Below are 27,795 nucleotides of genomic sequence, written 5' to 3'. Positions count from 1 at the left end.
TCTCTTGGTTCCGAGCTGGCTTTCCTGCCGCCCTTCCCTGAACCTCAACCCTTCAGCCCTCAGTCCGGCCCCGGAGAGCCAGTACAGTCCCTCCTGTGCAACTCACCGGGCTCCTCCCAGATGAGGGCTGCACCCCTGGACGGGTGCCTCTGAGGCAGCCCAGGCACAAACACTCTAGAATCTTCTAGAACCTTCCGGAACCTGCAGGGGCGTTTCCATCCCGGCCTTTGTTCTCCTGCGAGGGGTGCTGGGGATCAGGATGGGATCCTTCATGTTGTGTTGGGATGTTTAGGGGACCTTAGCAGGCATGTGAACAGTAAATGAGTGTGTGTCCCCTTCCCTTCCCAAGCCACTTCCCTGGGGCTTTCCTTCTGCGGCCCAGCTGTCCCCGCTGATGTTCCCGTCCTGGTCAGGCCTGCTTCCCAGAGGCCCACCACGAGGGACAGAAGGCCGGTGCAGCTGGCTGGGCACCTGGGCCTCCTGAGTGGGGAGGCCACTCGGGGTCAGCCCTCTGGCCTTCGCCCTGCCAGTGTGCGAAGGAGCGTGACTTTATCTCTGCACAAGGTCCCTCAGAGGTGGCCTGCAGAGCGGGACACACCCTGGCCAGGCCGAGGTCCTGGAGGGCGGGAGGTGTCACCCGCCTGCCATTTACGCAGACACTGGACTGGAACCCAGGGACTGAGGGTCCGGCTGGGCGATTACCCTGCGGTGTCCACGGTGCGCCACCGGACGTGAGCCTCCGGCCCGTCCAGGATGTCAGAGGGCCAGCCTCTTGGAGCAGAGCCTGGCGAAGCCCGAGCTCTGACTCGGAAGGTGTCCCTCCTTTCCGCACCTGGGCGGCAGGCCCACAGGGAAGCAGGTGAGCCGCGCTCTGCGCCCGGGGACTCTGGGGCCGGACTAGGGGGTCTCTGCGGGGAGAGCGGGGGACAGAGTGGGGCTGTCAGTCTGGCGGGCTCGCAGCCAGGCGCTCCCTGACATCCAGCCATGGCGACCCTCCCACACAGGCCACCAGGGGCCCCTCTGCGCCCACGGCAGACATCATTAATCGATGAGGGCCTGTTCCAGCGGCCTTGGTCCTCCGGGAGCGAGCAGATGTGACCAGCCCCGCCGTCTGGGGGTCTGCAGGTCAGGGGATCCCTTTCCTTCACAAAGGAGGGCATGGGGGAAGGGGGTGGAGGGATCCCATACAAGTGTCAAGAAATGCATAAAAACCCGTGCTGGGTAAACTTCTGGGGAGCCTGGAGAAGGAGAGGCTTCGTAGCAGCCGCGGAGCCCAGGGAAGCTTCCAGAAGGAGCTGTGGGCGGGGCCAGGCCTCACAGGCCTGCCGGTGCCGAGACTCGGGCCCCTCCCGCACCTGCTCCTTCCTGCCTCCTTGTCCCCTCTGGGGTGCTGGGCGCTCGCCCGTGCTCTGTGCCAGCTCTGCCGCGGGTCTCCGCGTGCCCCACGTCTTCATGGGGACCCCCACACTTACTGGGGCTCATCCACCCCGTCTTGGGCGGGAGGCCACAGGCACCCTCGTGAGGGGACTTGTTAGAACACCAGTGGGTCAAACCTCAGGACAGACAAGGCCAGAGCAAGCATCATCTCCCCGGGGAACACAGCGTGGACGGCTCTCACCTGCCCCGCCCCCCCCCCCCCCCCTGCCAGAAGCCAGAGGGAGGAGGGACCAGAAGAGGCGTCCCCAGGCCATGCCTCCCTGTGCCCCAGGCCCCGCCTCCCCTCATCCCAGGCTCCACCTCCCTGCATCCCAGACCACACAGCTGCCCGAAGTCCAGGCTTCCTAAATGTCCCAAGTTCACAACGTCCGCTTGGGGTTGGCACTGTCACGGCCCTCCAGGCCCTCGCCCCCTTCCTCCTGGGGCCCTGGCGCTGAGTCAGACACCTGCTCACAACCCCGGGGTCAGCAAACCCTTGTCTGCGCCCACCGGAAAGGCCGAGTCTGGCCCCCACCTGCTCCTCTGAGCCCCCAGGCCTGCACCCCACCGCGGGGCCAGCTCTGTCCCTCGGGCTTTGTGGAACAACAAACGGTGACTTCCCAAATCATGCAAGTGCCTTCCTGCCCCTGGCGTTTCCTCCCGTGCGAGTTCAGCCTCCAGAGTTGTGTGTGTGGCCAGTGACCCGGCACGAGGTCACCGGCGGGGGGCACGGCAGCCGCAGGAGCGCCAGAAGGTCCCTCGGAAGGGCCAGGAAGGTGCATCGAGCCGCCTGCCACATGGGGCCTGAGTGCGCACGCCAGGGCGTGTGTGCATGCGCCTTAACCTGGTCGGGAGGGTGGTCGGGTGGGGGCTGGTGGGGGAGGGTATTTCCACTAACCCGGTTCTGGGACCACATGGACCCGCCCTCACTTGCACGGCTTGAGGGCGCGGCTCTGCCCAGGCGGGGAAGGCGGCCGGTGTCCTGCGCGTGAACCAGGAGTGGGAGGGGGCAATGGAGTTTGTGCGGGGGTGGGGGGGTGCTTGCCCTGCTGATGTCCCTCCCCTCCTCTCCCCAGTGGCTCCGGATGTAGGGGCAGGGGGAGCATCCCCGCCCAGTATCCTTTAGTGGTGACTCAGGGGCCTGCCCTCCCTCCACTCGCCTCCCTGTCCACCTTCTTCCTCCTCTCTAGCCCCCTGGGGCGCCGGGCTTCCGTCCCAGGGCCCAGCTGAACAGCGGCCGTGCCCCTTGGGGCAGGCAGCGTAGACCCTGCGCCGGCCTCCCTCCTCTGACCTCCAGGCCCGGGCTGTCCTGACAGGGTCCAGACGACTTCCATCTACCGCCTGGCCCCGCGGGCCGGACTAGGGTCCTCGGGTGGGGCCAGCGACCTTGGCTTCCGGGCCCAGGCCGTGGACGACCAGGAGGCCACCACTGGTCCTGAGGGGCCAGCAGTGGGGACTGTGGTCCTGGCCACCGCCCCTGCCTCCCTGTTTCCTGGGCTGCAGGCCCAGAAGCCGGTCTTTGCCGCGCCCTCCCTGCTTTGCTGCCAGACAAGGTGCAGGACGTGGGTGCCACGGGGCGTCAGATGAACAGTGGGGGCCGCTTGGGATACGGGTGTTGCTTACTGTCGCGGAAACTCCTGCCTCGCGGGGTGCCCTGCTCCTCCCCCTGTGGCTGCCCCCTTCCCCCCCGCTAGGCGAAGCGGCCTTGTCTACCGCCCCCCCCTCTCTGTTTCACAGAATCGTTGGCCCAGACGGCAGATCGCTTAATGTGACTGATGGTTTTGCTAAAGATGTAAATAATTGAAACTGCGTCTTAAATGACTTGAAAGATTAAACGTGCTTTATAACCCGCACGGCCTGGCCTTGTGCTGCCTGTTCATAAAAACTGGATATTGATGGCCCGGGAGTTAAGCTGCCCAGGGAGAGGCAGGTGGCCGGTGGGAAGGCTGAGGCCTGGAGATGAAGTGTCTCTGCCGTAAAACATTTATTGGGCCGTCATCCATCATTCATTCATCGGTCCTTCGGCGGAGGTGAGGTGAGGGCATTAGAGGCTGACCATTCCGTGTTGGGGGGGGGGGCGCTCCTAGCTCGGTGGCCCGCCCACAGCGCCCCTGGCTTCCACGCATGGATGCCGGGAGCACGTCCGCCCCGGCTGCGGAGACTAAGAATGTCCCCAGACCGGTCCCCGCCCGGACCCCGTGGGTACCGCCCCCCGGGGGGAGTAGCCCACACGGGTTCCAGCGGCCCGTCCGCCATCCCGCCCGGGGTCCCAGCTTCTACCCTGTTCCTAACCACGCCGACACCTCACACTAAGGTGCTCACTGTCTTCGGGCTCCGCAGGCCTCACCCGGAAAAGGAATGGCTCGGAAGGAAGTCTTGCTTCAAGGAGCACACGGGACGGCCGACCAGGCTGCGGCCCAGGGAAGTGACCGATGGGCGGTGGTCCCCACACGCCGCTCGGTGTGCTCGTCCTGCAGTGATTCCCAACCGGGCGTCCCCATTTCCTCGGCTGCCCGGGGCTTGACATGCGGGCAGGTGGGGGCCGAGGGGTCATTTCTGTAGAAGCCTCCATACAGCGAGCGCGGACAGCTCGGATTTAACAAAAGCAGCGGCTAAACTAAACACAGCGAGGGGGGTTGGGGTGGATGGGAGGCTGGGGTGCCCTGCCGGGGGAGACGCACTAGCCCCTCACGCTGTGGGCGTGGGACGGGCCTTTGACCCACGTGTTGGTGCACATGTTCATGTTTTTAATTTTTTTTTAATGTTTATTTTTGAGAGAGAGCGTGCAGGGGAGGGGCAGAGAGAGAGGGAGACGCAGAATCCGAAGCGGGCTCCAGCCTCCGAGCTGTCAGCACAGAGCCGGACGCGGGGCTCGACCTCACGAACCATGAGATCACGCCCTGAGCCGAAGTCCGATGCTTAACCGACCCGGCCACCCAGGCGCCCCTTTCTGAAAATGTATTTAAAAGGAAGTAAAATAAGTGTGTTCCAAATGTTAGGCACAGCGCGGCCTGCGACACGCCTTGAGACCTGCCCAGCCCCGCCTGTCGTGCGGCCCGGGGCCCAGAAAGGCCGCCAGCCCCGCAGCCAGGGCGGCAAGGACCGCCGCCCCGGCAGCGCCCGCCTCGGGTTCCGGCCGCGAGCAGGTGGAGGGGGCAGCCGCTGCCTGCGTGGTCGCCAAGGGTGCGCAGCTCCGGCGCATGCGCACACGCACGCGAACGCGTGTCGGTGCGAGCGGACGGCGCGTGCAGCCCCGGCGCCCCCTGCCGGCCACAGGCGGAACTGCGGGCTGGGTGCGGTCAGCGGCAGGTTGGGGGCAGGGGAAGAGGGCGGCGGGGTGTCGGCGCGGGCGGGGCGGGAGGCCCGGGAGCAGGCGTGCCCCCTGCGACAGCGCCCGCCCGCCCACCCCAGGCTTTCCCCGTCCCCGCCGGCTCCCGGCTCCCGGGGGGAACAACGCTACTGCGTGTCGTGGGGGGGGGGGGGGGGGGAGGGGGGGCGGAGGGGCAACCTACACCTTCATGGCCTCCTCCGCCCCCCTCCTGCTCCGCGTCCCTGGGGACCGAGTCCAGGCCAGCCAGTCCCAGCTCCGTCACAGGACGGCCACCATCCGCTCTATGTCCCCGTGTCCCCTCGGGGGGGCCCGGGAGCACAGGCCTCAAACACGTGGACATTCTCGTGAGGAGTCCACTCCTTCTAGGCCCTGGAGCTCCTGGGCGCCGAGCCGCCGGCAGGCTCCCCTTCCCGCCCTCAGCGGCTCCCTCCCTGGGGAGGCCACACGACACCACGGTGCTGGCAAGGCCTGGTCTCAGGCGCCCGGGGTCTCCGGCCGCCCACCCTGCCCCCGGGTGCCAGGCCACCTTGTGCCTTCGGGCAGGTCCCAGCCGCTTTCCCAGCAGCGTCTCCTTGGGTGGCCGTGGGTGCCACGGGCCTGACCCAGTGCTGTGGGTTCAGGGCTATTTTGTGGGACGTGGCCCAACCCTCTGGCCACAGGTGATTAGCTGGGGCCACGTCTCAGCTGACACCGGCCGAGTCCTCCCCAAGGAGCATCAGACCAAGGACAGAGGGTGTTCTATTCTCTCCTGGCCCCGAGGGTCCTCTGGGAGCTGGCCTCACATAAAGCCCCTTTCTGCTCCACTGTCAGTAACCTTCCTGTGCACGATGCCCTGGGCGCCTCCGTCGGTTAAGCTCTGACTCCTGATTTCGGCTCAGGTCACGATCTCACCGTTGGTGAGTTTGAGCCCCGTGTGGGGCTCTGTGCCGACAGCTCAGAGCCTGGTTTGGATTCTGTGTCTCCCTCTCTCTGCCCCTCCCCTGCTCAAGCTCCTTCTCTCTCCCTCAAAATAGATAGATAAAAAAAGGAAACCATGCGTTTCCATCAGAGCCCTGATAATTCCCATCTCCCTCCAGGTACCCCCACCGTTGCATGGATGGAGCTGAATCCCCCTGCCCTGTCTGTGGACAGTTGTGTATCAACGGCTGGTCCCCCTGGATGTGGATGTGCTCATGTCAGGCCAGCCGGGCCTGCCGTTGGAGCTCAGACAGCAAGACCCCGGCCCTGACATCACAGTCTGGCTCCAAGTTACACAGAAGCCATTTCCCTGTGTTCCTGTTCACCCGGCTTTCCTGCCAGGCCTGTGCCTCCACACCACCTTCCGGGGCCTTCCATTTCCTGGAGCCTGCATGCAGCAGGCGGCAAATAGTTGCTGTGGCTCTGCTGGTGTCAGGCCATGGTTAGCGTCCTCCCAGACGGGCACAGGCTGGTGGGGGAGCCCCTTGGGAACTTTGGGAGCCACGTGGTGTCAGCGTGGGAGTATCTCCCCGTCACTGAGGTGAGCAGACCCTGTGCTGGGGCCCCTGCAGCCACCGAGGCCCAGGCCTAACCTCCCGGGACAACAGTCCAGGTCGGGTCCGTGTGCATGGTGCGGGTGCAGACCGGGGTGCCGTGGAGGGGGGCGTCCAGCCCTGCACATTCCAAAGATCTTGGGGACTGGGGAAGTCCGGCAGCTCTTGTCATGTCCTGCCTCCTAAGAGTGTCTTCTGAGCCTGCGGCCTCGGGCTGGGTTGACGGCCCGCCCCGTCCTGGCAGGCGTCTGTCTCTGTGTGCCCTGGGGCTTTGGGCCTTGCTGTGCCCGGTGGCCGTCAAGGGGACTGCAGGACAAGCAAGTGAGGTCAGTCATGGGTGTCGTGTGCCTACGTGAGCGAAGCCAACAAAAGCTGTGGACACGGGGCACCAGCGAGCTCCCGGGGGCTGCCCTTCCCACCCGGCTGCTGACGTCTCCCCCGACCCAGCCCACACGCCCTTCCTGCTTTAATCTGCGTCCTTCCAAAGGAGTGAGCCCGCACGGTGAGTGCTGGGGGTCCATCTTGTGAATCGCTGAGCCCGGGGTGGGGGGCTTGGTGCCCCGAGGAGGTGGAGAGGGGAGATGAGTTGAGTGTGGCCATGACTTCAGGGGGAGGGAGGGGAGGAGCCCGGAAGGTCCCAGCTTGAATGTGGAATCTGAGATGCTCAAACGTTAGGAAAGAGTCAGTGAGTTCTAGAAAATTCCAGAAACTGTTGACCCCAACAGCGTGAGGCCTTGACTTCATGGTGACCTTTCAGTATGAAATATAATACTTATGTCTTTGACCCATAAACATGGAAACGATAAATTTCTCATCATACTTATTTCAAATATTTTGTCTTTTGTCCACACCTGACGCCCGTCTGCCTTCCTCCTTAGCAGTACTGGCGCTGAGCGCACCGGGCGCCGAGGAGTGCCGAGCCAGTCACTCTCCGGGCGGCACTGCTCGGCTAGTGGGGGACACAGACCCCGTGAGAGATGCCAGCGGGTGGGCGTCCAGCTGCGGGAGTCGCTGGGGAGGAGGCACAGCGCCTGGGTTTGGGGAGGCCTGGGGGACATGGGAGAGTGTGGTGGGACATCTGAGTGTGGGTCGGGGATGTGGACTGTGAGGTGCCCTGCGGTATCCAAGCGGGGTACACGAAGGAAGAAGGTGGGGCACAAAGGGAGGTGTGAGCTGAGGACCCGGCCGTGAGTCGCCTGTGTGTGGACAGGACGCGGTGACCCCCAGGCACAGAACAGAGGAGGCCGAGGGCTGGCCCCCCGGGAGAGCCCAGCCAAGCTGCGGGGAAGACACGGCTGGGGGACAGAGGACCCTGTGGCCCGCTCAAGCTGCGGTGTCACAGAGCCCAAGGGAAGGGCAGGTGGCGCTGGGCTGGTGGCAAGAGGGTTAGGGTCCCTGCAGGAGGGAGACAGGTTAATTTCCCGTGGCTCCAGCACTGGGGGTCCCACACCACAGGGGCGGCGGGCTGGGCATCCGGTGAGCCTCTCCGGAGGGCTCCCGTCTCCACCTTGGGCACCGGTCCCATCTCTCCGTGGTGCCGTCTACGCGGTCATACCGCAAGGTTACAGCAGGTCCCCGGCTCCAAACTCCGGGACAGCTCACTTCGTGTTTAACTTGGCTCCTGACTCGTCACACAAAGCAAAGCACGAGACAGAGTCACAGGACAAATGCGGCATGAGGGGTGAGAAGGGGACCGAGCAGACGTGGAAGCAGCTCTGGGGGCTCGTGTTCGGGCGGGACGGGGTCCCTGTGCCGTGAGAGACGCGCAGCCTCGGGGACACCTGGTCTGCGCTGCTGAAGCCACTGCCCGGCGTGATGGCTCTGCCCTGGTGGCCGATCCCCTCCTGGGTTACGAGTTTGGGGGGACGCGGCCGCGCGCTGGACATGTGGGTAGTGGTGCCAGAGAAGCGGCAAATCCCTCGTAAGAAGCAGGTGGAGTCGATCGCTGCCGGACCGTCTCCCGTCCTGGGTGCTGGATGGATCCTGGGTACGTCGTCCTGGGTGCTGAATGTGTGCGTCGGGTGGTTTGGCTTCGAACCGAAAAGTGTCCTAAAAGGTAGTCTGTTTAAAAGGGAAAAGGCTGCGTCTAAGTAAACAAACATCTTGCCCAGATGAGAGAAATTTAGAGACCTGGGGTACGGCCCCCTTGCGACGTGCGTAACTGTAGGCCTTTAGGCTCAGTCACTGGTGATTGACGCTGGGGCTTCCCAGGCGCTCTGTCCTAGGGTTGCAGGGGTCACGTCGTTAAACCCTGCAGGACTGACAGTGGCGTCCGGAGCCTGCAGCTGCCAGGGGAGGGACCGCCGAGCCCCGAGGACCATGCAGGGCCTCCGGAGCGTGTGAAGCACGCTTGTTTCCATCGTTCATTTTTTTTCTTGTTTTTTTTCCAGCGTTGCTGTGGTATGATCGGCGAGAACTGCACCTGCTCGGGCTGTGCGTGATTTCACAGGCGTGCACGCGGTAGACTTGGAACGGCGGCCGGGCCCACGGCCACCGCCCGGGTTGCTCCGTGTGTGGGGAGGGCACAGGGCGCCGCTCGCCACGCACGGGGTGGCCGGCCCCCCTCCCCCACCCGGCCCCTGGCAGCCACCGTTCTCCGTGCCTCCAGGAGTTCTGCTTGGTCAGGGTACGCGTACAGGGGAGATCACGCGGCATCTGTCGTGTGGGGAATGCCTCACCGAGCGGAGGGTCCCCCGGTGAGTCCAGGCTGCCACACGCGGCAGGCAGGGTTTCCTTCTTCATGGCGGAATACCACCGCGGCTCTCTCTGTCACCCGAGCCCCCACATCTCGTCCACCCATCCATCCGCGGACACTTGGGTTGTTTCCACGTCTCAGCTACCGTGAAGGATGCTGCCGTGAGACGCTGATGTCGCTTCCTTTGGGTAAATACCCAGAAATGGTATTGGCGGTATTTACACTTTTAACGTTCCGAGGCCCCTCCGTACTGCTCTCCACGGTGGCCACCCCAGTTTGCGTGCCCTCCGGCGGTGCAGGAGGGTTCCTTTTGCTCCGCGTCCTCCCCAGCACCGGTCGTCGCCTGTGTTGCTGACTTTTGCCGTCCCGACCAGCGTGAGGTCGCATCTCGCCGTGGGCTTGATTCGCGTTTCCTGGTGACGAGCGATGTTGGGCATCTTTTCGCGTGTCTGCCGGCTGGCTGGACGTCCTCTTTGGAGAAATGTGTGCTCGGGTCCTTGGTTCATTTTTTAAGCTGGCTGCTTTTGCTCCGAAGCTCCTTGTGCACTTTGGATACCAACCCCCGAACGGATACGTGGTTTGCACGTATTTTCTCCTAACCTGCAGGCCACCGTCTCATTCTGTCGGTGACTCCTTTGCGGTGCAGAGGCTGCGTACTTTGAGGCGGCCCGGCCATCTGTTTCCGCTTCTGTGCCTGTGCTTCGGGTGTCCTGTCCAGAGATATGTTGTTTATTCCCCATCAGTCTTTCTTCTACTGTGCATAATGTTGCTGTAAGAGCCTACGTACGAGCCTGGTTGAACGTTTCCACGTCTTGGTTTAACCCTGGAAGTGGAACTGCTTGCCCGTATGCCAACTCCATGTGTAACATTTTGGGGAAGGAAGGCAATGGGATTTTAAACTTTAAGACTTAAAAAAAAATTTTTTTAATGTTTATTTTTGAGAGACAGAGACAGAGTTCAAGTGGGGGAGGGGCGGAGAGAGAGGGAGACACAGAATCCAAATCAGGCTCCAGGCTCCGAGCTGTCAGCACAGAGCGGGACGCGGGGCTTGAACTCACAAACCATGAGATCGCGACCTGAGCCAAAGTCAGAGGCTTAAGTAACCGAGCCACCCAGGTGCCCCTAAACTTAAAGACTTTCGTTATAAGCCTTGCTTGGGGCTCCTGGGTGGCTCAGTCGGTTGGGCATCTAACTTCGGCTCAGGTCATGATCTCACGGTTTGTGGGTTCGAGGCCCAGGCTGCGCTCTGTGCTGGTGGCACAGAGTCTGCTTGGGATTCTCTCCCTCCCTCTCCCCCTGCCCCTCCCCCCCCATCTCTCTCTCAAAATAAACAAACTTAAAAAAAAAAGTCTTGCTTTATATCCTATCATCTTAGAGTCACCACGTGATGACCCAAGTAGGACAGTCCGGCTGGTTCTCTGAAGAGGTTCGAGTTTCAAGACGACCGACTGGCTCCTGATGGTGGCCGGTAGGGGGCTGTCGCTAAGAGAAGCCAGGACAGACTGGGACTGGAGGGCAGGCAGGGACTTGTCTGTCACACCGTTAATGCCACAGCCTCACGCGCGCCTACCGGATGGAGCCTGCGCGGGTCTGAGAACATAGGGAGGACCGAGGGTTACCTGGTAACCAGCACTGGGGAGGCTGACAAAGCCCCCTTTTCTCAGGACTGCAGGTGTCGAGTGACAGGACTGCAGGACCAAAGTCCCCAGTAAAGGAGCAGTGCCCCAGAAAGGGTCCGTTCTGGGGCCGGAAGGGCAGGGCAGGCCATAAAGATCATCAGCTTCTCGTTACTGTTTGCAAAAGGTTTCTAATCTGGGCCCAAGGATTCACACTCTGAGCATCCACAGAGGCGTTAACTTGCAGCTTACTGTGGTTAGCAAACCCTTTCTTCCTTCGTGAAGCAAGTTCATTCAACAATTACTGAGCACCTGTGCGCTAGGCGTTATTCTAGGCGCTGGGATACAGCAGTTTAGACGAAAATGAAACCAGTGCCACTGAGGAAGCTATGCATCACCAAAGGTCATGATGGGGACAGAGAGGGGTTGGGGAAGGAAAGGGACACCGAGCCAAGAACTGCCTGAGGAAAGTGAGGGGGGAGCCACCTGAGCGTCTGTGGGAAGAACTTCATGCTTAGGGAGCGAGTGCAAAGGCCCCGAGGCCAGGGAAGGAAACCAAAGCCGCCGGTGGGGCCCAGTCAGCAAGAGAGAGGGATCTGGGTGTTACTGGCGGCTCTTACTGGGAGACGCCAGAAAGTCCCACCCGGACTGACGACAAAGACCGGCTGAGGATCCAGGGTCTTCTTTGGCGACTGGAGGTGAGTGAGGGCAGAAGTAGGGGGACGCCGGGAGGCACCTCAGATCCAGGCAAACCTGAGGCCACAGCAGAGAACAGGGAGGTGGCAGAACATGGCAAGAGGTCCTCAGCTTGGCGGTTCTGGGAGGAGAGCTGGCAGGGTGCGTGGGGCGGCAGTGTGGGGAGGGGGAGGGGGAGGTGGGCCGATGATCCGGGGCCCGGCTGCGGGTTCAGCAGGTGTCCTGGGCCCACGGGGTCTGGGAGGCCGACCCGGAAGCCAAGCGGGGAGCTGCTGCTGGACACAGACACAAGGTCTGGCCCAGAATCCCTGGAGACCCTCCTCCTGTGTGCCTGCGGCGGGGGTGGTGGGACACAGGGGGACCGTGCCCATCCTTCGGAGCCCTGGCTGGGGCCCCTGAGCTGGAGGGAACGGACCTGCCCCAGCAGCAGAGAGCCCGGTACTGCCCAGGACAGCGGACACAGACTCTACGCATGTCGGTTCCGACTTGCGGCGGCCCCAGACAGGAGGGTCTTGGCCGCTCAGGAGTGTCTGAGGCTGCGTAATCATTTTCCAATAGCCTCCCAGGAAGGACTGGGACCCTTTAAAAATGCAGACTTGGGGGGGTGCCTGGGTGGCTCAGTCGGTTGAGCATCTGACTCTTGATTTCAGCTCAGGTCACGATCTCGGGGTTGTGGGTTCGAGCCCCGCATCGGGCTCTGCACGGACAGCTCGGAGCCTGCCTGGGATTCTCTCTCTGCCCCTCTCCTGCTCACACTTTCTCACCCTCAAAATGAATAAATTAGCTTAGAAAAGATGCAGACTTGTGAGTTCCTCCCTGGATCACCTCGTTCCAGTCTGGGTAACACCGATCCAGTGTGACCCTGCACTCCCTGATGGCAAAGGACGGACTTGCGCAGGGCTCTGGGGGCCACGGCCACGCGGGAGTTAGAGGTTCCCAACTTTCAAGTTAAAGGGCACGTCCACCGTGCTGCTCCGCCTGTCGGACGGCGTGGTGAACTTCGCCTCTCGGCCTCCAACAGAGGCTCATGTCCCCTAGAACCTGTGAATGGACACTACTTGGATAAAAAGGTCTTTGCAGATGTAATCGAGGATCTTGAGGTCGCTGGCTGATCCTGGGGCCCTAATTCCACTGGACCAGCGTCCATAGAGGAGAAACGCAGACAGAGATTTGACGCGGGCAGAAGATGTGACGTCAGCCCGGGGGCGTCAGCAGCCACCAGAAGGGGGAAGAGGCAAAGAACAGATTCCTCCCCACAGGGAGCCTCCGGGCCTCCAGCACCGAGAACAGATGTTGTTATGGGCACCCGTCTGTGGTCACATTATGGCAGCCACGAGAAACTAGCAACACGTGATCTTAATTTTCTTTACACAGATCTTCCCAAGCTTTGGCCATCTGTGCAGCCATAACTCGGTGCCCTTTTAGGTTACCGGCTAAAATCCACCTGCAGGCGACAGCTTGTGAGAAGTGCCTGGCCCAACCCCCCGGGGACTCGACGTTTAGGTTCGTGCGCAGAGCTACCAGCAGTGTGCACAAAGTACAGCAGAGCAAGGAGAGTGTTGCCTCAGGTATGATTTTTCTCAACAACGTCCTCTTCGGCCCACCAAGAGGCTGGGAAGGTGGCGGTCACTCCCAGGCAGGGGGCTGTGCAGTCAGGTCGCCGGGGGCCGCGGGAAGGGCCGTCACAGGTCCGTCTGCCAGAGCCTCTCGGTGCGTTCCGACGGCAGGCGCTCCTGTGGACTCTACCGGGTTCGCGGGAACGATCACAGGCTGCTGTCACGCGGGTCACCTGGCGCCATTCAAATGTCCGTGACAAAACCAGCGCATACTGAGGATCTTGGTCGTTTCAGCAGGGCAGACCACAAGTGATCACAATGACTTCGGTGGACTCCAACACAATCTTGGGGAAAACATTTAATGCAAATATGTAACCACTGGAACATACAAATAAATAAGCTCAGAGCAGCTGAGAAAAAAAACCCAAGGAAGGAGAACTGCCCATCCCCCTCAGTCCCAGATAATCCATTTTCAAAATACGGATAATAAAATACACAAATGAATACGTAAAGAAGATACAGAACATTCACCATAAACCAACCTGAAATAAAAATAAAACCAAGGACAAACCCTAATTATTTTATTTCTGTATATCAAGACTACAAATAGCATTTAAACACTTAATTTATTATTCAAATTACGAAATTATACATTTTGTTTTGATATGGTCATTGTCTTAAAAGTGTCATTCAGTTTCCCCGCATTTAAAAGCATATTGCTAATTCTGGTCACTTCCACAGCACGGCCCCCAGCCCCGGTGACAGGAAATGCTGGGGGGGGGGGGGGGGAAGTAGCCACTGGGCCCTCCACGCCCCCCCTCCACACTCCCCTCCACACCCCCACCGCTCCCCTGCTCCCCTGGTTGGGAGGGAGGGCCGCTCTGACGCACTCGTTTTCAGAGACCGGAATCACCCAGCAACAAGGAAGGTCCCGATAAAGTGCCTTTTTAAGAGAGAGTTACCGACACCCCTCCCCCGGGCCCGCGTGGGACCGGCCGGTCTTCCTCCAGAAGCAGCACCTTCGAGAAGCGGAGGGCGCAGGGGAGGGCGCAGGCGGCGCATTACCCCACGCATCCGGGAGGGGGGCGCGTGCCCCGGGGTAGGAGGGCGGTGGGCCGCGGATGGCCCGGCCACAGGGGGCCACACTGAGTGCAAAGCCGCAGCCGCCCCTTTGGTTCAAGTGACTCCGATGCCAGTGTCTGTTCTCCCCACGTCGCCACTTCTCAGAGGCCACGCGTGCCGTGGGGCCTGGACGAGACCCTCCCCTCTCCCGGGAGCTCTCCCGCCACAGCGTGCAGCCAGGAAGGGAAGAGGGATGAACGTCCCCTCGCACACACCCACACACGGGAGCACCCAAGCCACCACGGTGCGGTCCTCGGTACCCCGAAACAAGCATGCTAGTCCCGTGCAGGGGAATGGCTTAAACAGCACAAATAAAATATTATCACGTTGTGTATTTTCCAGACCTAACCACTTTGGGAAAAGGCAGCAGGAGAGAAAATGCCTTTCGTTTTAACAATTAGGATTGTAAACAATTCAGCCACACGAGAAGCAGCGGGCCCTGAGAGTGACGTCTCCACGTCTCAGACCCCACGTCTCTGCGGACGGAGCACGCGCCGCCCTCCAAGAGCCCCGCCAGGAGCCCCGCCGGCGGAGGGAGGCTCGAGTCCACCAGCAAAGCCAAAGCTTCATCTTTGGTTAATTTCACTGAGTCGCCACTAGTCTTAAAACTGTGCTCTTATTGGCAAATTACTAACGTAGCCGCATGGCACGTAACCCTTGTTATTCTAAGTTATCTGAAAAGCAGTGTCCGTCTAAGTAAGTGACCGTGACTTACTGGACCATCTAGACAATGGAGGGGGTGGAATGAGGGATGGGGGTACGCGGAGAGCTGCGGGAGCCCGGCCCAGCGCCCTCGGCGGCCGGGGGGTGCTGCCTGTGCTGCGGGCACCGGTCGGTTCTCTGCAGAGGGTCAGTTCTGGCCTCCGCTCAGCTCAGCTCGAAGCCAGCAGCACATTCGATAGCGTAGAGAAGCTTACTGCGCAGAAGCGTCTCGTCGTAGAACTCGGGCAGCTTCAGCAGGTTCATGCAGGTGCTGGCCGTGGGGAGCCGCTCGAGGTCAGAGCCTCCGTTGTGAATGCAGAACGCGGGGTACAGCTCCTGAAAAGACAGGGGTGCACGGGGCGGCTTTAACAGGCAGGCTGTTGAATGAATGTCTTAAAAAGCACACAAAACTCACCTGCTTCAAACAGTAAAAAGCTGCTGTGGTCACACTTCCCCAAAAGACTTTCGGTGTTTCACCGCACCCCAGACTACACTCCGTGCAGGGAACAGGACGAGAATAGCGCTCATTCATGGGAAAAATAACCTGTTCGGTAAATAGGGCCTCTAAGGCATTGTGTTTCAGTCTTTTGAAAATCTGTTTGAAATTCAAGAAGCTAAGAGGGTGAAGACTTGAATACAGAGGCCTGTTTGTTTCTGTGGAAATGTGGGAAAGAAGGCACCCGGGGCAGGGAGGGGGTGGGGGGGGCGGTCTTCTCCAGACCAGCACACTCTGCAGGCAGGCAGGACGGCCACGTGGATGGGGTAACAGAAAACAAGGACCAAATTCACTCAAAAACAAAACAAAACAAACAAACCCCCAAGAAACAAATTCACTCAAAAGGGGAGAGAAAGGGGCGCTGGGTGGCTCAGTCGGTTGAGCGTCTGACTCTTGATTTCCACTCAGGCCATGATCTCAGGGTCGTGGGGTCAAGTCCTGTGTCAGGTCTTCGATGAGCATGGAGCCTGCTTGGGATTCTTCCCCTGCCCACCCCCCACTCTTTCTCTCAAAATAAACATTTAAAAAAAGGGGGGGGGGGGACAACGTCTAAATACCAAAAGCAAAATGAAACAATGAGCCTGTGCACTGACGGCTTTGTTACGCAGGGAGGCATCATCCCGAGTGTGGTTCCAAAGCCGCGGTCGTGTTACACGTAAGTAGTGCACAGGCACAAAGGACTGTAACTGTGCGGTCCTGGGACTCACCAGGAGATGAAGCCAAGGAGAGAACTGAAACCAAGATTGTCAGTGGCAAAACAAGATGTAAATATAAAATCAAATACAAGCCGACATTTGAACTGGAAGTCTCGGTTTGAACTTGGGATACATGTTTCTCTTCAGGGGAAAAAAACACCATTTCCTAACTGTCCCTTGCAAAGGCCGCAAACAACCCCCATGTGTGACAAGGAACAGACTAAGCACGCAGGTTTGGTCTCTACAGTCCCATTTCTCACTGAAAGGAGCCAGGCCTCCTGGGGGAAATCTGGATTCCACGTGGAGCCCAGAAGCGCACATGTCTGTCACACCAGAAAGCAAGAAAGCCTCCCCGAACTCCGTGGGTTAAAGGGCCCACCTGAAGGCACGCCCGCCCACAGGAGGGCACTCTGAATATCAAAAAGAATGACAGCACCGGCCTGAAACGCAGAACACTTAAAGCCCGAGCGGTCACCGTGGTACTGAGGGAACCAGAGGTACATACACCTGCCTGTAGGAGATGTGGGCTCACCCACTCGATATTCCGAACACTGGAAGCTGAAGGGTGATCGTGACTTGTTCACAGGGGAACCAGACAGTTGAAGAGAAAAAATAAAGTTTTTCTTTATAGAAAATTCCAGCTAATAAGTGAACAGAGGAGGCAGCGGAAACACAGCTGATGCAGTTGTCTCACCCCTGGTTACAGAGTGGATTCTGGGGCGCCCGGGCAGCGCGGCCACACCCCTACGTTACAGAGTGGATTCAGGGGCACCCGGATGGCTCGGCTGGATGGGTGTCTGACTCGATTTCAGCTCAGGTCGTGATCTCGCGGTTTGTGAGTTCGAACGAGCCCCGCGTCAGGCTCTGGGCTGACAGCACAGCGTGGAGTCTGCTGGGATGCTCCCTCTGCCCCTTCCCCGCTTGCATGTGCGTGTGTGCGTGCTCTTCTCACTTTCTCTCTCTCTCTCTAAATAAAGACACACTAAAAGAGAAAAAAAAGCCAGGAACGGATCCAGGGAGTGCCCACAAGTGGCCTCTGTGACAGACGGCCAAACCAGCGACCCCAGGCGTGCACGCCGACTCCCCGGCACCGGATCCGTGGCGCTCAAGTCGGAAAACATAGAGTGGACATCCTCTATGCAACGCTACCGCCAAAAGAGGAAAACTCAGATCTGGAAGCTGATGAGACCTCTCACGACCCCTAACGAGACGCAGGAGGAACGACCCAGCTCCTCCAGTAATCACACCACAAAGTGCCAGATGAGAGGGAGGCGGACGGCACAGACCAGAAAGAGAAAAGAGCCAAGCCAGGCACCAAGCAAGCACAGCGGACGGCCCGGGGCTTGTTTGTACCGGGAGCACTGACGGTACCAGGGGATTAATGTGATTATTTTTTAGACCTGATGATGTCACTCTGGTTATTTTTTAAGGCACGGTGTAAACATTCTCATCCTGCTGTCCCAGCTGCCCAGCCCCCGTCCCCTGAGCAGTAATATTTGGGGGTCTTAAGTATTATCCCACAGAGATTAGTGCATATACAAGAAAATATTTTCTCCAAAATCTATAAAGAACTTTTCAAACTTAATACCCCCCAAAACCAAATAATCCAGTGACGAAATGGGCAGAAGACATGAACAGACACTTTTCCAAAGAAGACATCCAGATGGCCAACAGACATAAAAAGATGCTCAACATCACTCATCATCAGGGAAATACCAATCAAACCCACAATGAGATAACCCCCTCACACCTGTCAGAGTGGCCAAAATCAAAGAAACACGAAAACACAAGAAACAACAGGTGTTGGTGAGGATGTGGAGAAACGGGAACGACGTTACACTGTTGGTGGCAATGCAGATTGGTGCAGCCACTCTGGAAAACAGTGTGGAGGGTCCTCAAAAAGTTAAAAACAGAACTACCCTGCGACCCGGCAATTGCACTAATAGGTATTTATCCAAAGGATACAAAAATACAGATTCGAAAGGGGTACATGCACCCCAATGTTTATAGCAGCACTATCAACAACAGCCAAACTATGGAAGCAACCCAAACGCTCACCACTGGTGAATGGATAAAGAAAATGTGGTGTATGTGTGTGTGTGTGTGTGTGTGTGTGTGTGTATACACACACACACACACACACACACACACACAATGGACTACTACTCAGCCATAAAAAATGAAATCTTGCCATTTGCAACCATGTGGCTGGAGCTAGTGTTTCATGCTAAGAAAAATAAGTCAGTCAGAGAAAGATGCCATATGACTTCACTCCTATGTGGAATTTAAGAAACACAACAGATGAACATATGGGAGGGGGAAAGAAAGGAAAAAAAAAGAGAAAGGGACACAAACCATAAGAGGCCCTCCACAGTAGAGAACAAACTGATGGGTGGGGGATGGGCTGGATGGGGGATGGGTGTAAGGAGGGCACTTGTGCTGAGCACTGGGTGTGGTATGTAAGTGAGGAATCACTGAATTCTACTTTTGAAACCAATATTGCACGATAAGTTAACTGACTAGAATCTAAATAAAAATTTGAAGGGGCGCCTGGGTGGCTCAGTCGGTTAAGCATCCGACTTCAGCTCAGGTCATGACCTCACAGTCCATGAGTTCAAGCCCCACGTCGGGCTCCGTCTGACAGCTGAGAGCCTGGAGCCTGCTTCGGATTCTGTGACTCCCTCTCTCTCTCTGCCCCTCCCCTGCTCAAGCTCTGTCTCTCAAAAAATAAATAAACGTTAAAAAAAAATAAGAATACATAAAAATTTTAAAAAGAATAAATAGAAAAAAAATTTTTCAGCGTGCCTGGGTGGTCAGTTGGTTAAGCATCTGACTCTTGATCTCAGCTCAGATCTTGATCTTGGGGTCGTGAGTTCAAGCCCCATGTTATTAGGCTTCATGCTGGGTGTGGAGCCTACTTAAAAAAATTTCTCCCTCCCCATTTAAAAACTATGAAATGTTGGGCGCCTGGGTGGCTCAGTCGGTTGAGCGTCCGACTTTGGCTCGGGTCATGATCTCCCGATCATGGTTTGTGGGTTTGAGCCCCACATCGGGCTCTGTGCTGACAGCTCGGAGCCTGGAGCCTGCGTCGGATTCTGTGTCTCCCCCTCTCTCTGCCCCTCCCCTGCGCATGCTCTATGTCTCTCTGTCTCTCAATAAATAAACATCAAAAAAATTAAATAGGTACATAAAAAAAATGAAACGTTAACACAATGCGTACGTACGGTGTCGTGTGTAAGTCTTCCCTTGATAATGTGTCTTTACGATCTTTCTGTATCGATCCAGCTTCCTGCTTCTGAGGCTGCACAGTGTTGCACTAGATGTATGCAGCAATTCGTTGATGGGCATTACTCATTTCCTTATTTTTACAAATACTGATGCTGTGAATAAGCACGTGCTTCAGTTATTTCACACCTGTGCAGGCGTATCTGCAGGCTAAACTGACCAGGCAGGCTGAGCGTGAGACCTCTGGAAATGCCAATCCTTCGCTGGCTGCAAATGACCGGGGGCTCCCTCCTTCTCTTATACACAGACATTCATCACACATAGGCCGGGCCTCCCGTGTTCTCCTCCAGCGCGGACGCGAAGACGTGGAGACGGTCTTCATCCCAGAAGCCTGAATCTGCTAACTCTCGGGCACGCGTGGCTTTCGCGCTCCATGACTACAGGATTCCAGACACCCGGTGTGCCACACCCCCTCTGCCCCGGTGCAGAACACGGGGCCCAGAAAGCAAAACGGCGGCCTACCCACACGGGTGCCGGGGCGGGGGGGGGGGGGGTCGTCCAGAACCAGGGTGGTTTCAGCTCCGGGTCAGTGCCCTTCCTCCCTCCCCAGAGCTGTGACAAGAGAGCCTGTGCTTCCAACGCCAGCACCCAGGCAGACGTACGACCCGGCCCCTGCTCACGCGCACACCCACTGGCACCTTCTCTGAACCCTCCTCTCCAGGCCATGACCTGCGTAACGGTCCGTGAAGGGCAGTCTGGCGCCTACACACCCACATCCCGTGACCTCCACCCCCAGGACTGTATTGTGCACCAGCGGTCGCAGACCTGGACGGAGGTTTATGCATGAAGATGGTCCCCACACCAGTAGGAAGGAAGGCTTGTAAACAACTGATGGAACAGGAAGTAAACTGTGGCAAATTCACATGATTGGACATTAGGACGTTTATTAAAAATATTTCAAAGATGACTTAATATGAGGAAAAATGACCCTGATGTAACGCTGAGTGAAAAAAAGGCCTACGTGACTGAGCACACAATCAGCTTAAATTATATTTAAGAATTATGGTCAAACAGTACAAAAAATAATTACCTACCAACACTGTAGTGGAAACGAGCGAGCAAAATTGGAACCGTGTCCCTCCTCTGACGGGGAGACCATGTCACCCAGCACGACAGGCACCCAACTGGCCCAAATTGCGTTCCAGCTGGTTTCGTTTCGTTTATATGTTGAATTTAGTGTGTATTTTACGACGTGGGCAAAACCGGGTTAAGAGAACAGCCCACAGAACACCGGATGGAGACTTACACGCTTCTTACCAATCAGCCCCTGGACATCTCTCCACTGTTCAATGAAGAACTTCGTTTAGGGAGCCTGGGGGGCTCAGTCGGTTGAGCATCCGACTTCAGCTCAGGTCATGACGTCACGGTCCGTGAGACTGAGCCTCGCGTCGGGCCCTGCGCTGACCGCTCGGCGCCCGGAGCCTGCTTCGGATTGTGTCTCCCTCTCTCTCTGCCCCTCCCCTGCTCATGCTCTGTCTCTCTCTCTCTCTCTCTCTCTCTCTCTCTCTCAAAAATGAATAAACATTAAAAAAATTTTAAGGGGTGCCCGGGTGGCTCAGTCTTTAAGCGTCCGATTCTTGATCTCAGCTCAGGTCATAATCTCACGGTTTGTGAGTTCAGGCCTCACATCAGGCTCTGTGCTGACAGCTCGGAGCCCGGAGCCTGCTTCGGATTCTGTGCCTCCCTCTCTCTCTGCCCTCCCCCCACTTGCACTCTGTCTCTCAAAAATAAATAAATGTTAAAAAAAAAAGCGCTTATTCAAACAGTATACGTGGCATACGGTATGTGCTAAAAACCACTGTCTTTTAAAACAATTACAGTTCATATGCTATTTTAAGTGTCTCATAAAAGTGTCAAAACAGGATCCAAAAGAGAAACAGAAAGGATGTTACATTCATTATTTAGCCTTTTGAGTGCATTGAGGACAATAATTTTCTGCAATGCTTGAATAAACTGCGATGAAAGCATCACACGGTGAGACAGGAGGGCAGGCGCGGGGAAGGAGGGCGAGCAACGGCCTGGGCGGGAAGAGCTCAAGGGCATTTGGAGTAAAATGTCCCGGTTTGGCTTTCCGTTCAGAATGCTAATTGAATTTCCCACTTGGAGTCTTAAAAGTAAAAAAAAAAAAAAAAAAAAAAAAAAAAAAAAAAGAAGTTCTTCACTGCAATCTGAGTCAAGGGCACCATTTCGTGCATTATTAAATAGAGCACAACGGGAATTTGCATTAATTCAGAGTAAGAAAAACCATCAATTTGTTATGTGGCCTGATGGCAACTTAACAATTTTCTACAGCGCTGTAATGACCTTTTTGTCTGTAGCCATCGCACTCACTGAACATATTCAACTTTAATTAGCTTTAGCAGGCGCTGTTCTCTGCCGCTAAGCCGGCGCTAAGGAGTCTCGTGACCTGTAAATCACGCACGTCCGCCTCTGCCTCGTGGCCCTCCACCCGCGGGCCGCCCTCCTCCCCCACCCGAGTCCCGCCAGCCTCCCCGGGCACGCAGCCCAACTGGAGAGCGCACACAGCAAGGTGACTTCTTCCAACTGTGGAGTCTAACTTATGATGGCTGCAAAGATGTTTGAAAACTCTATATTAAATTCTACATTTAATAGGCTTTAGCTCATTGAAAAAAATCCAAGATAGGAAGACTGTCTCATAACTTCCACAAGTAACACTCACGTGACAGTGACAACTCAGTTATGACTGTGTGGGGTCCCCAACAGGGGACAAGGGGGTTTTCACTATTTGGGATTCAAAAGCCAACATAAGGCCCACACTCCTCCTCCAACCTGCAAAGCTCCCACAGGCCTTTTACACAGACTCCCGCACTGGCTGCTAAAATGGCTGGAACCTTCCGAACCTTCCTCTTCCAGCAAGACCCCTAATTTTTACTGGCCTGGGACTAATTAACCAGGCGCTGGCAGAAATCTCTGGGTCCTCCACTCAGTTTTGATGGGAGCAGGTCCTCCAAACTTCCCTTCATGAAAGTAGGTGCTTAATTTTTTTTTACCTCTAGGTGTGGGGGTCATTTAGAAACTGGAAGATACTAGAAGCCTGGTTTCTCATAATGAATGTTACCGATAAAACTACGTAACGGTATTACGATCTTCATATGGAGAATTTCGTTTATAGAACTGTTTCCATCACCAGATGATGATAAAACTCGGTCCAGTGAACACCCTCTCCGGGGTCCGAGGGGTCCATGCACTTGTGCACCGCCCCCTGCATTCTTCCTGCTCTGTGGGCCCCCACACGCAACAGCCCCACACTCCACGACACGCCCAGGAGGAACCAAGAAGCAAAGCCACGTTTCCTTCAGGCGGTTTGCCTGGTTTGGTACCTGGTCGGTGCTGGCGCATAAGGCCACAGGGCAGGTTCACACAGTTGTTTCGGGGGCAGGGCTTACACGCCGGGTCAGAAGCATCACTGAGTCTTCGTGAATCACTGTTTTGGTGTGTCGCTTGTGCACAGCAGAGTTTTTAAACCCTTTAACACATGGCGTTATTCTATGTATATTCATTGTTGGAAGGGGTCGGCCTTCTCTCATTAATGTTGTGTCTATTTTATGACTCTGAGTGCTGTTTTCTACATCTGGCTACATCTGTTTTCTACATGTGGCTGGTACCGTTTGCCTTGTTTTGGATGCTTGTTTTCTCCCTCTCTGATAATGTGGAAGACAGAAAGGTGATTTTAGTTCTGATGTCACTGACTATCTACTCACAAATAGGTTTATCTTCATATCCTAACTCATCACCGCTTCCAAACTGTGAAGTGTCAACGACTCAGGTCCTGTGGACAGTAAGACCACTGTGCTCATGCCCTCCCCTCTCCTGTTCCTCCACTTGCTGGCTCCAGCTCTGAACCGCACGATGGAGATGCTGTACGAAGCTACTGATGTCAAGTGTTCTTAAAGATTTTTTATTTTTAAGTTAAAAAAAAAAAAGTTCATTTATTTTGAGAGAGACAGCACGTGAGCAGGGGAGGGGCAGAGATAGAGGGAGAGAGAGAGAATCCCAAGCAGGGTCTGCACTGTTAGCGCAGAGCCCAACGTGGGGCTCGAACTCACAAACCATGAGATCACGACCTGAGCCACAATCAAGAGCTGGACGCTTAACTGACTGAGCCATCCAGGAGCCCCAAAGATTTTTTTTATTTTTAAGTCAGCTCTATACCCAACACGGGACTCACAACCCCGAGATCAAGAGTCGCATGCTCTAGACTGAGCCAGCCAGGCGCCCCTAATGATGTTGATTTTTTAAAAACAGCTTGACTGAAGTGCAATTTACATACCAGAAGTTCTCACTTTTCTACACTTTTGAAATAATTTCAAAGTAGACATTTAAAGAAAAGAATAACATAGGTTATTGGAAGGTGCAAGCCTGCTCGATGTCTCACAGCATGAGCTCATCTGATTGATACCCTTCTGTACTGCACACACACACACGCGCACACGCACACACACACACACACACACACCCCATTGTGTGTCTTAGACCACTGATGCTGCTTTAACTTACAATGAATAAGGGAAACATACTAACTGTCCCTTAAGCAATTTTAATCACTAATATTACGGTGAATTATGTGAGGCAATCATTAATTGTCAGAAATGATAAGTAACAGTGGACAACCAGGGAGAAATATACCACTGACCCATGAACGATACCGGTCTGAACTGCACGAATCCACTTCTATGCAGATTGTTTTCAATAAATACAGGCCAGTACTACAAAGGTATCTTATCTTCTCTTACGATTTTCAATTTTCTTTTCTCTGGCGTACTAGGTAGTAAGTGTACGATGTATAATATCTATGAGACACGTGTTAATTGGCCATTTGTTATTGAAGGCTTCTCGTCAACAGCAGCCTATTTAGTAGTTAAGTTTTTGAAGAGTCAGAAATTATACGTGGGTTTTCTACTGCATGGGGGGCGTCAGTGCCCCCCAACCCCGTGTTATTCAAAGGTCAAGTGCACTGTCACTCACACCTTATTCTTCCCAAATACACTACGTCAACATTTTTAGCTCGTGTTTCCTTCAGTAGGAAAACCAGCTTCCGATGCATCACAGATGCAGGACGCTGGTCATTCATATTCCAGTGAGCCCACCAGCCTGCAGGGCCTGTCCGCGGGCCATCACGATCACACCCACCACACCAACAGGTCAACCCTGGGCCCGGCACCTTCATATACAGTAACGGCCAATCCTTAGTTGATCTGGCTGAAACACCTACTAACGTAACAACACCCCGGAATCTGGGGTCATAAAAGCACTACGCTGCCCGGAAAACAAAGGACAGATGGGGCCTGCGGGCCGTCCTCGTTGGTTACAAGTTGGAGCTCAAAGCACACGGCACGGGAGCCCTTACCTTAAACCCCAAGAGAGGGGGTCGGGAGCAGCTGGTTACAAACTTGAGCAGTTTGCGCTTCTCTTCATCCGTGAATCCTTCCACAACCCTCCAAAAGACTTTGATCACAGGATGGTCAGCAGAATAGCCTCCTAGGACAACGGGAATAAACGTTTTACTAAAAACAAGGTGATTGCAAAAGGAGGATTCTCCCAGAAACAGCGGAGCAAGACTGCTAAGAGTGATCCACCTTCGTCCGCCCGCTACAGTGATGGGCGCTGGCTTGTGGCTGGAAGCCAGCTCTAGAGACACCCTTCTTTTCCTCCACGTATGTTCCATGCCTGACATGGGGCCTGAACTCACAACCCTGACTCACGCCTGAGCCAGCCAGGAGCAGGCGCCCCTGGAGACCCCGTTCATTCTGCTCCTGGGAGATGATGGACGAGTACATGAGGGGACAGAAACCTCCGGAAGGCCCAAATACCAAAGGCCAGAATGGGAAACACCCCGCCCCCCCCCTCCCCCCCCCCGGGATGGGCCCTTGCTGCAAAGGCCTGGGTTCTGACTCCTCTGCGGGTTGAAAACCCACCTCCCCTGAGCAGCAGACCCTAACTAACAAAGGATTTACACAAGAGTCACAGACCTGAAAACAGCACACTCTGGGGTTTTTATTTCTAATAGAGATGGTTACTTGGCCGACATGATCTTAAGGGTCTAAATTCATTTTATCACCCGCCCTTGTGACAAGAAGGCACAGACCATGGCTACCAACCCACCCCAGCCCACGATTAGACCACTATTCTTAAGTGTACTATCTGCTACTTACAGCTTTTAATCTAGCTAAGTGCTTCCTAAAACTGAAATAATTGCTATATATTGTTCCCTCATTGTTAATATACTACAGAAATAACATCGATAAAATATCTTAAGTGCATTAATTGGCACCAAAATGAATATGATAATATTTTAAAACCTATTTACTGGAATAGCTAAGATCATTAAAGGTACAAGCTTCCAGTGCAGACAGGGTAATGCAAAACAACCCAAGACAATTTCTTGGCAAAGAAGAGGTTGCATTGATTTCATTTTTTTAAACTTATGACTTGATAGTGTGGACAAAGTGACCTTAGGTATTATGTGCCTTTACATAAACATCAGAGTTCAAATTTCCAGCAACAGAAATTAATTGTAAAGAGATACATCCATATATTTATATACATATGAACATGTACATATTTACATAAATATATACATATTCATCTATGTAAACGTGTCCACAAATTTAGTTTTACAACCATGTCCACAATCTACTTCTGGAACATTCCCATTTCCTCAAAGGAATCCCATGCCCCACTACAGACAGCCACCGTCCGCCCTGTCTCTGTAGGTGTGCTCTTAGCGATGGCTCATCTACACGGGAGCACCAACCATGCTCCGTTTCCATTATCCCGTCAGGCCTACCTCGGAGGAAAGCTTAGGAGATGGCACTTGGAGGACAGAGAGGTCTGGGTAGACTGTGGCAAAATACCTGACATAAATTTCACCACTTAAACAAACGTTTTTTAAGTGTACAACTCAGTGACATTAATTACATACATAACGTTGTGCAAGCACCTAAGTCCAACCAAAATGTCATCACCCCAAACAGAAACTCCACTGGGCAGCAAGTCCCCATTCCCCTCCCCCAGAACCAGTGACCTCCAACCTACTTTCAGAGTCCAGGAATTTGCCTATTCTAGGTATTTCATTGAAGCTGAATCATACAACAGATGCCCCTTTTGTGTCTGGCTTATTTCACTTAGCATCGTGTTTTCAAGACTCATCCTTACTATAACTTTTCAAACTTCGCTCCTTTTTAAGACTTCCTCATACCCCGCTGTATGGATGTGTTTACCGATTCATCTGTAGATGGGCATTTGGTTGTTTCGCCTTTTGGCTACCGTGAATAATGTTGTATGAACATGTATGTGCAAACAGGCTTCAGTCCCTGCTTGCAGTTCCTCTGGGTCTGTACTTAAGAGTAGAATTGCTGGGTCATATGGTAATTCTAGGTTTAGCTATCTGGGGTGCCACCAAACCATTCTCCACAGTGGCTTTTTTTACATTCCCGCCAGCAACGAACAAGGGTTCCAATTTCTCCATATCCTTGCCAACACTTGTTTTCTGTACACGTGCACGTGTGTTTGTATGTGCTTAATAATAGTCCTCTTGATGGATGTGAAGGGTATTTCAATATTGTTCTGATTTGCATTTCCCTAGTGATTAGTGATATTAAACACCTTTTTGAGATTACTGGTTGTTTGCGTATCTTCTTTGGAGAAATGTCGATTCAAGTCCTTTGCCCATTTTTGAATTGCTTTGTCTTTTTGTTGCTGAGTAGAGGAGTTCTTTATATATTCTGGACACACATATATATTTCTTCTGCATATTTTCTCTCCTTCTGTAAGGTTGGTCTTTTAATTTTCTTGATAATGTCTTTTGATGTGCAAAGTTTGTGATTTTGATAAAGTCCAATTTATATATATATATATATATATAATATATATTATATATATATCACACATATATATAATATATATAGTTGTTGTTGCTCATGCTTTTGGTATCATATCTAAGAATCCAATGCCAAATCTAAGGTCGTGAAGACTTACCGGTGTTCTCCTAGGACCTTTATGGTTTTAGCTCCTACATCAAGGTTGTTGATCATTTTGGGTTCGTTTTTATGTACAGTATGAGGTAGGAGTATAGCCTCATTCTTTTGTAAAATTCCAGGTGTTCTGCATTTAACTTTTTAAATCACTGTAAACTTTTTCAGAGAGGCTCTACTATTTTACATTTCTATCAGTGAGGAGGGTTCCAATTTCTCCATGTACTCCCTAACACTTGGTACTGTCTCCCTAACACTTGGTACTGTCTCTTTTTGATGATAGTCTTTCTAGTGGGTGTGTAGTAATATCTCAAGGATTTGATTTCTATTTCCCTAATGATTACTAGTGTTAAACATCTGTTCATGTGCTTATTTGCTTACGGGCCATTTATATGTATCTTCAGATATATATAAACCCCAAAACCTGGGGGTTTTTTTGGCCATGTTTTTAAATTCGATTGTTTGTCTTACTGAGCTGTAAGTGTTCTTTATATATCTACAGTAGACATAGTCCACTGTTACATGTATTATTTGAAAATATTTTCTCCCAATCTGTGGCTTATCTTTCATTTTCTTAATAGTAATTTTTGAAGCACAAAAGCTTTAATGTTGAGGAAGTCCAATTTCCTATCAATTTCTTTTTCCTGGATCATGCTCTTGGTGTACAATCAAAAACTCTG

At 54.5% G+C, this 27,795-nt stretch overlaps 1 protein-coding gene across 1 annotated transcript in view; it reads right to left on the bottom strand.

The window, feature by feature from the left end:
• Window positions 1-13,385: 13,385 nt before the first annotated feature.
• Window positions 13,386-27,795, bottom strand: part of UBE3C (ubiquitin protein ligase E3C) — a 121,380-nt gene continuing 106,970 nt past the window's right edge. The window contains exons 22-23 of the mRNA XM_047837610.1: window positions 24,490-24,620; window positions 13,386-14,981 (exon numbers count right to left, since the gene is read on the bottom strand). Of these exons, the coding sequence (XP_047693566.1) occupies window positions 14,811-14,981; window positions 24,490-24,620 (302 nt within the window). The 3' untranslated portion in view covers window positions 13,386-14,810. The remainder of the gene's footprint in view (window positions 14,982-24,489; window positions 24,621-27,795) is intronic.

The sequence above is a fragment of the Prionailurus viverrinus genome, chromosome A2 (genome assembly GCF_022837055.1).
Source record: "Prionailurus viverrinus isolate Anna chromosome A2, UM_Priviv_1.0, whole genome shotgun sequence".
Lineage (NCBI taxonomy): Eukaryota > Metazoa > Chordata > Mammalia > Carnivora > Felidae > Prionailurus > Prionailurus viverrinus.
This window is presented reverse-complemented; position numbering and strand designations above follow the sequence as displayed.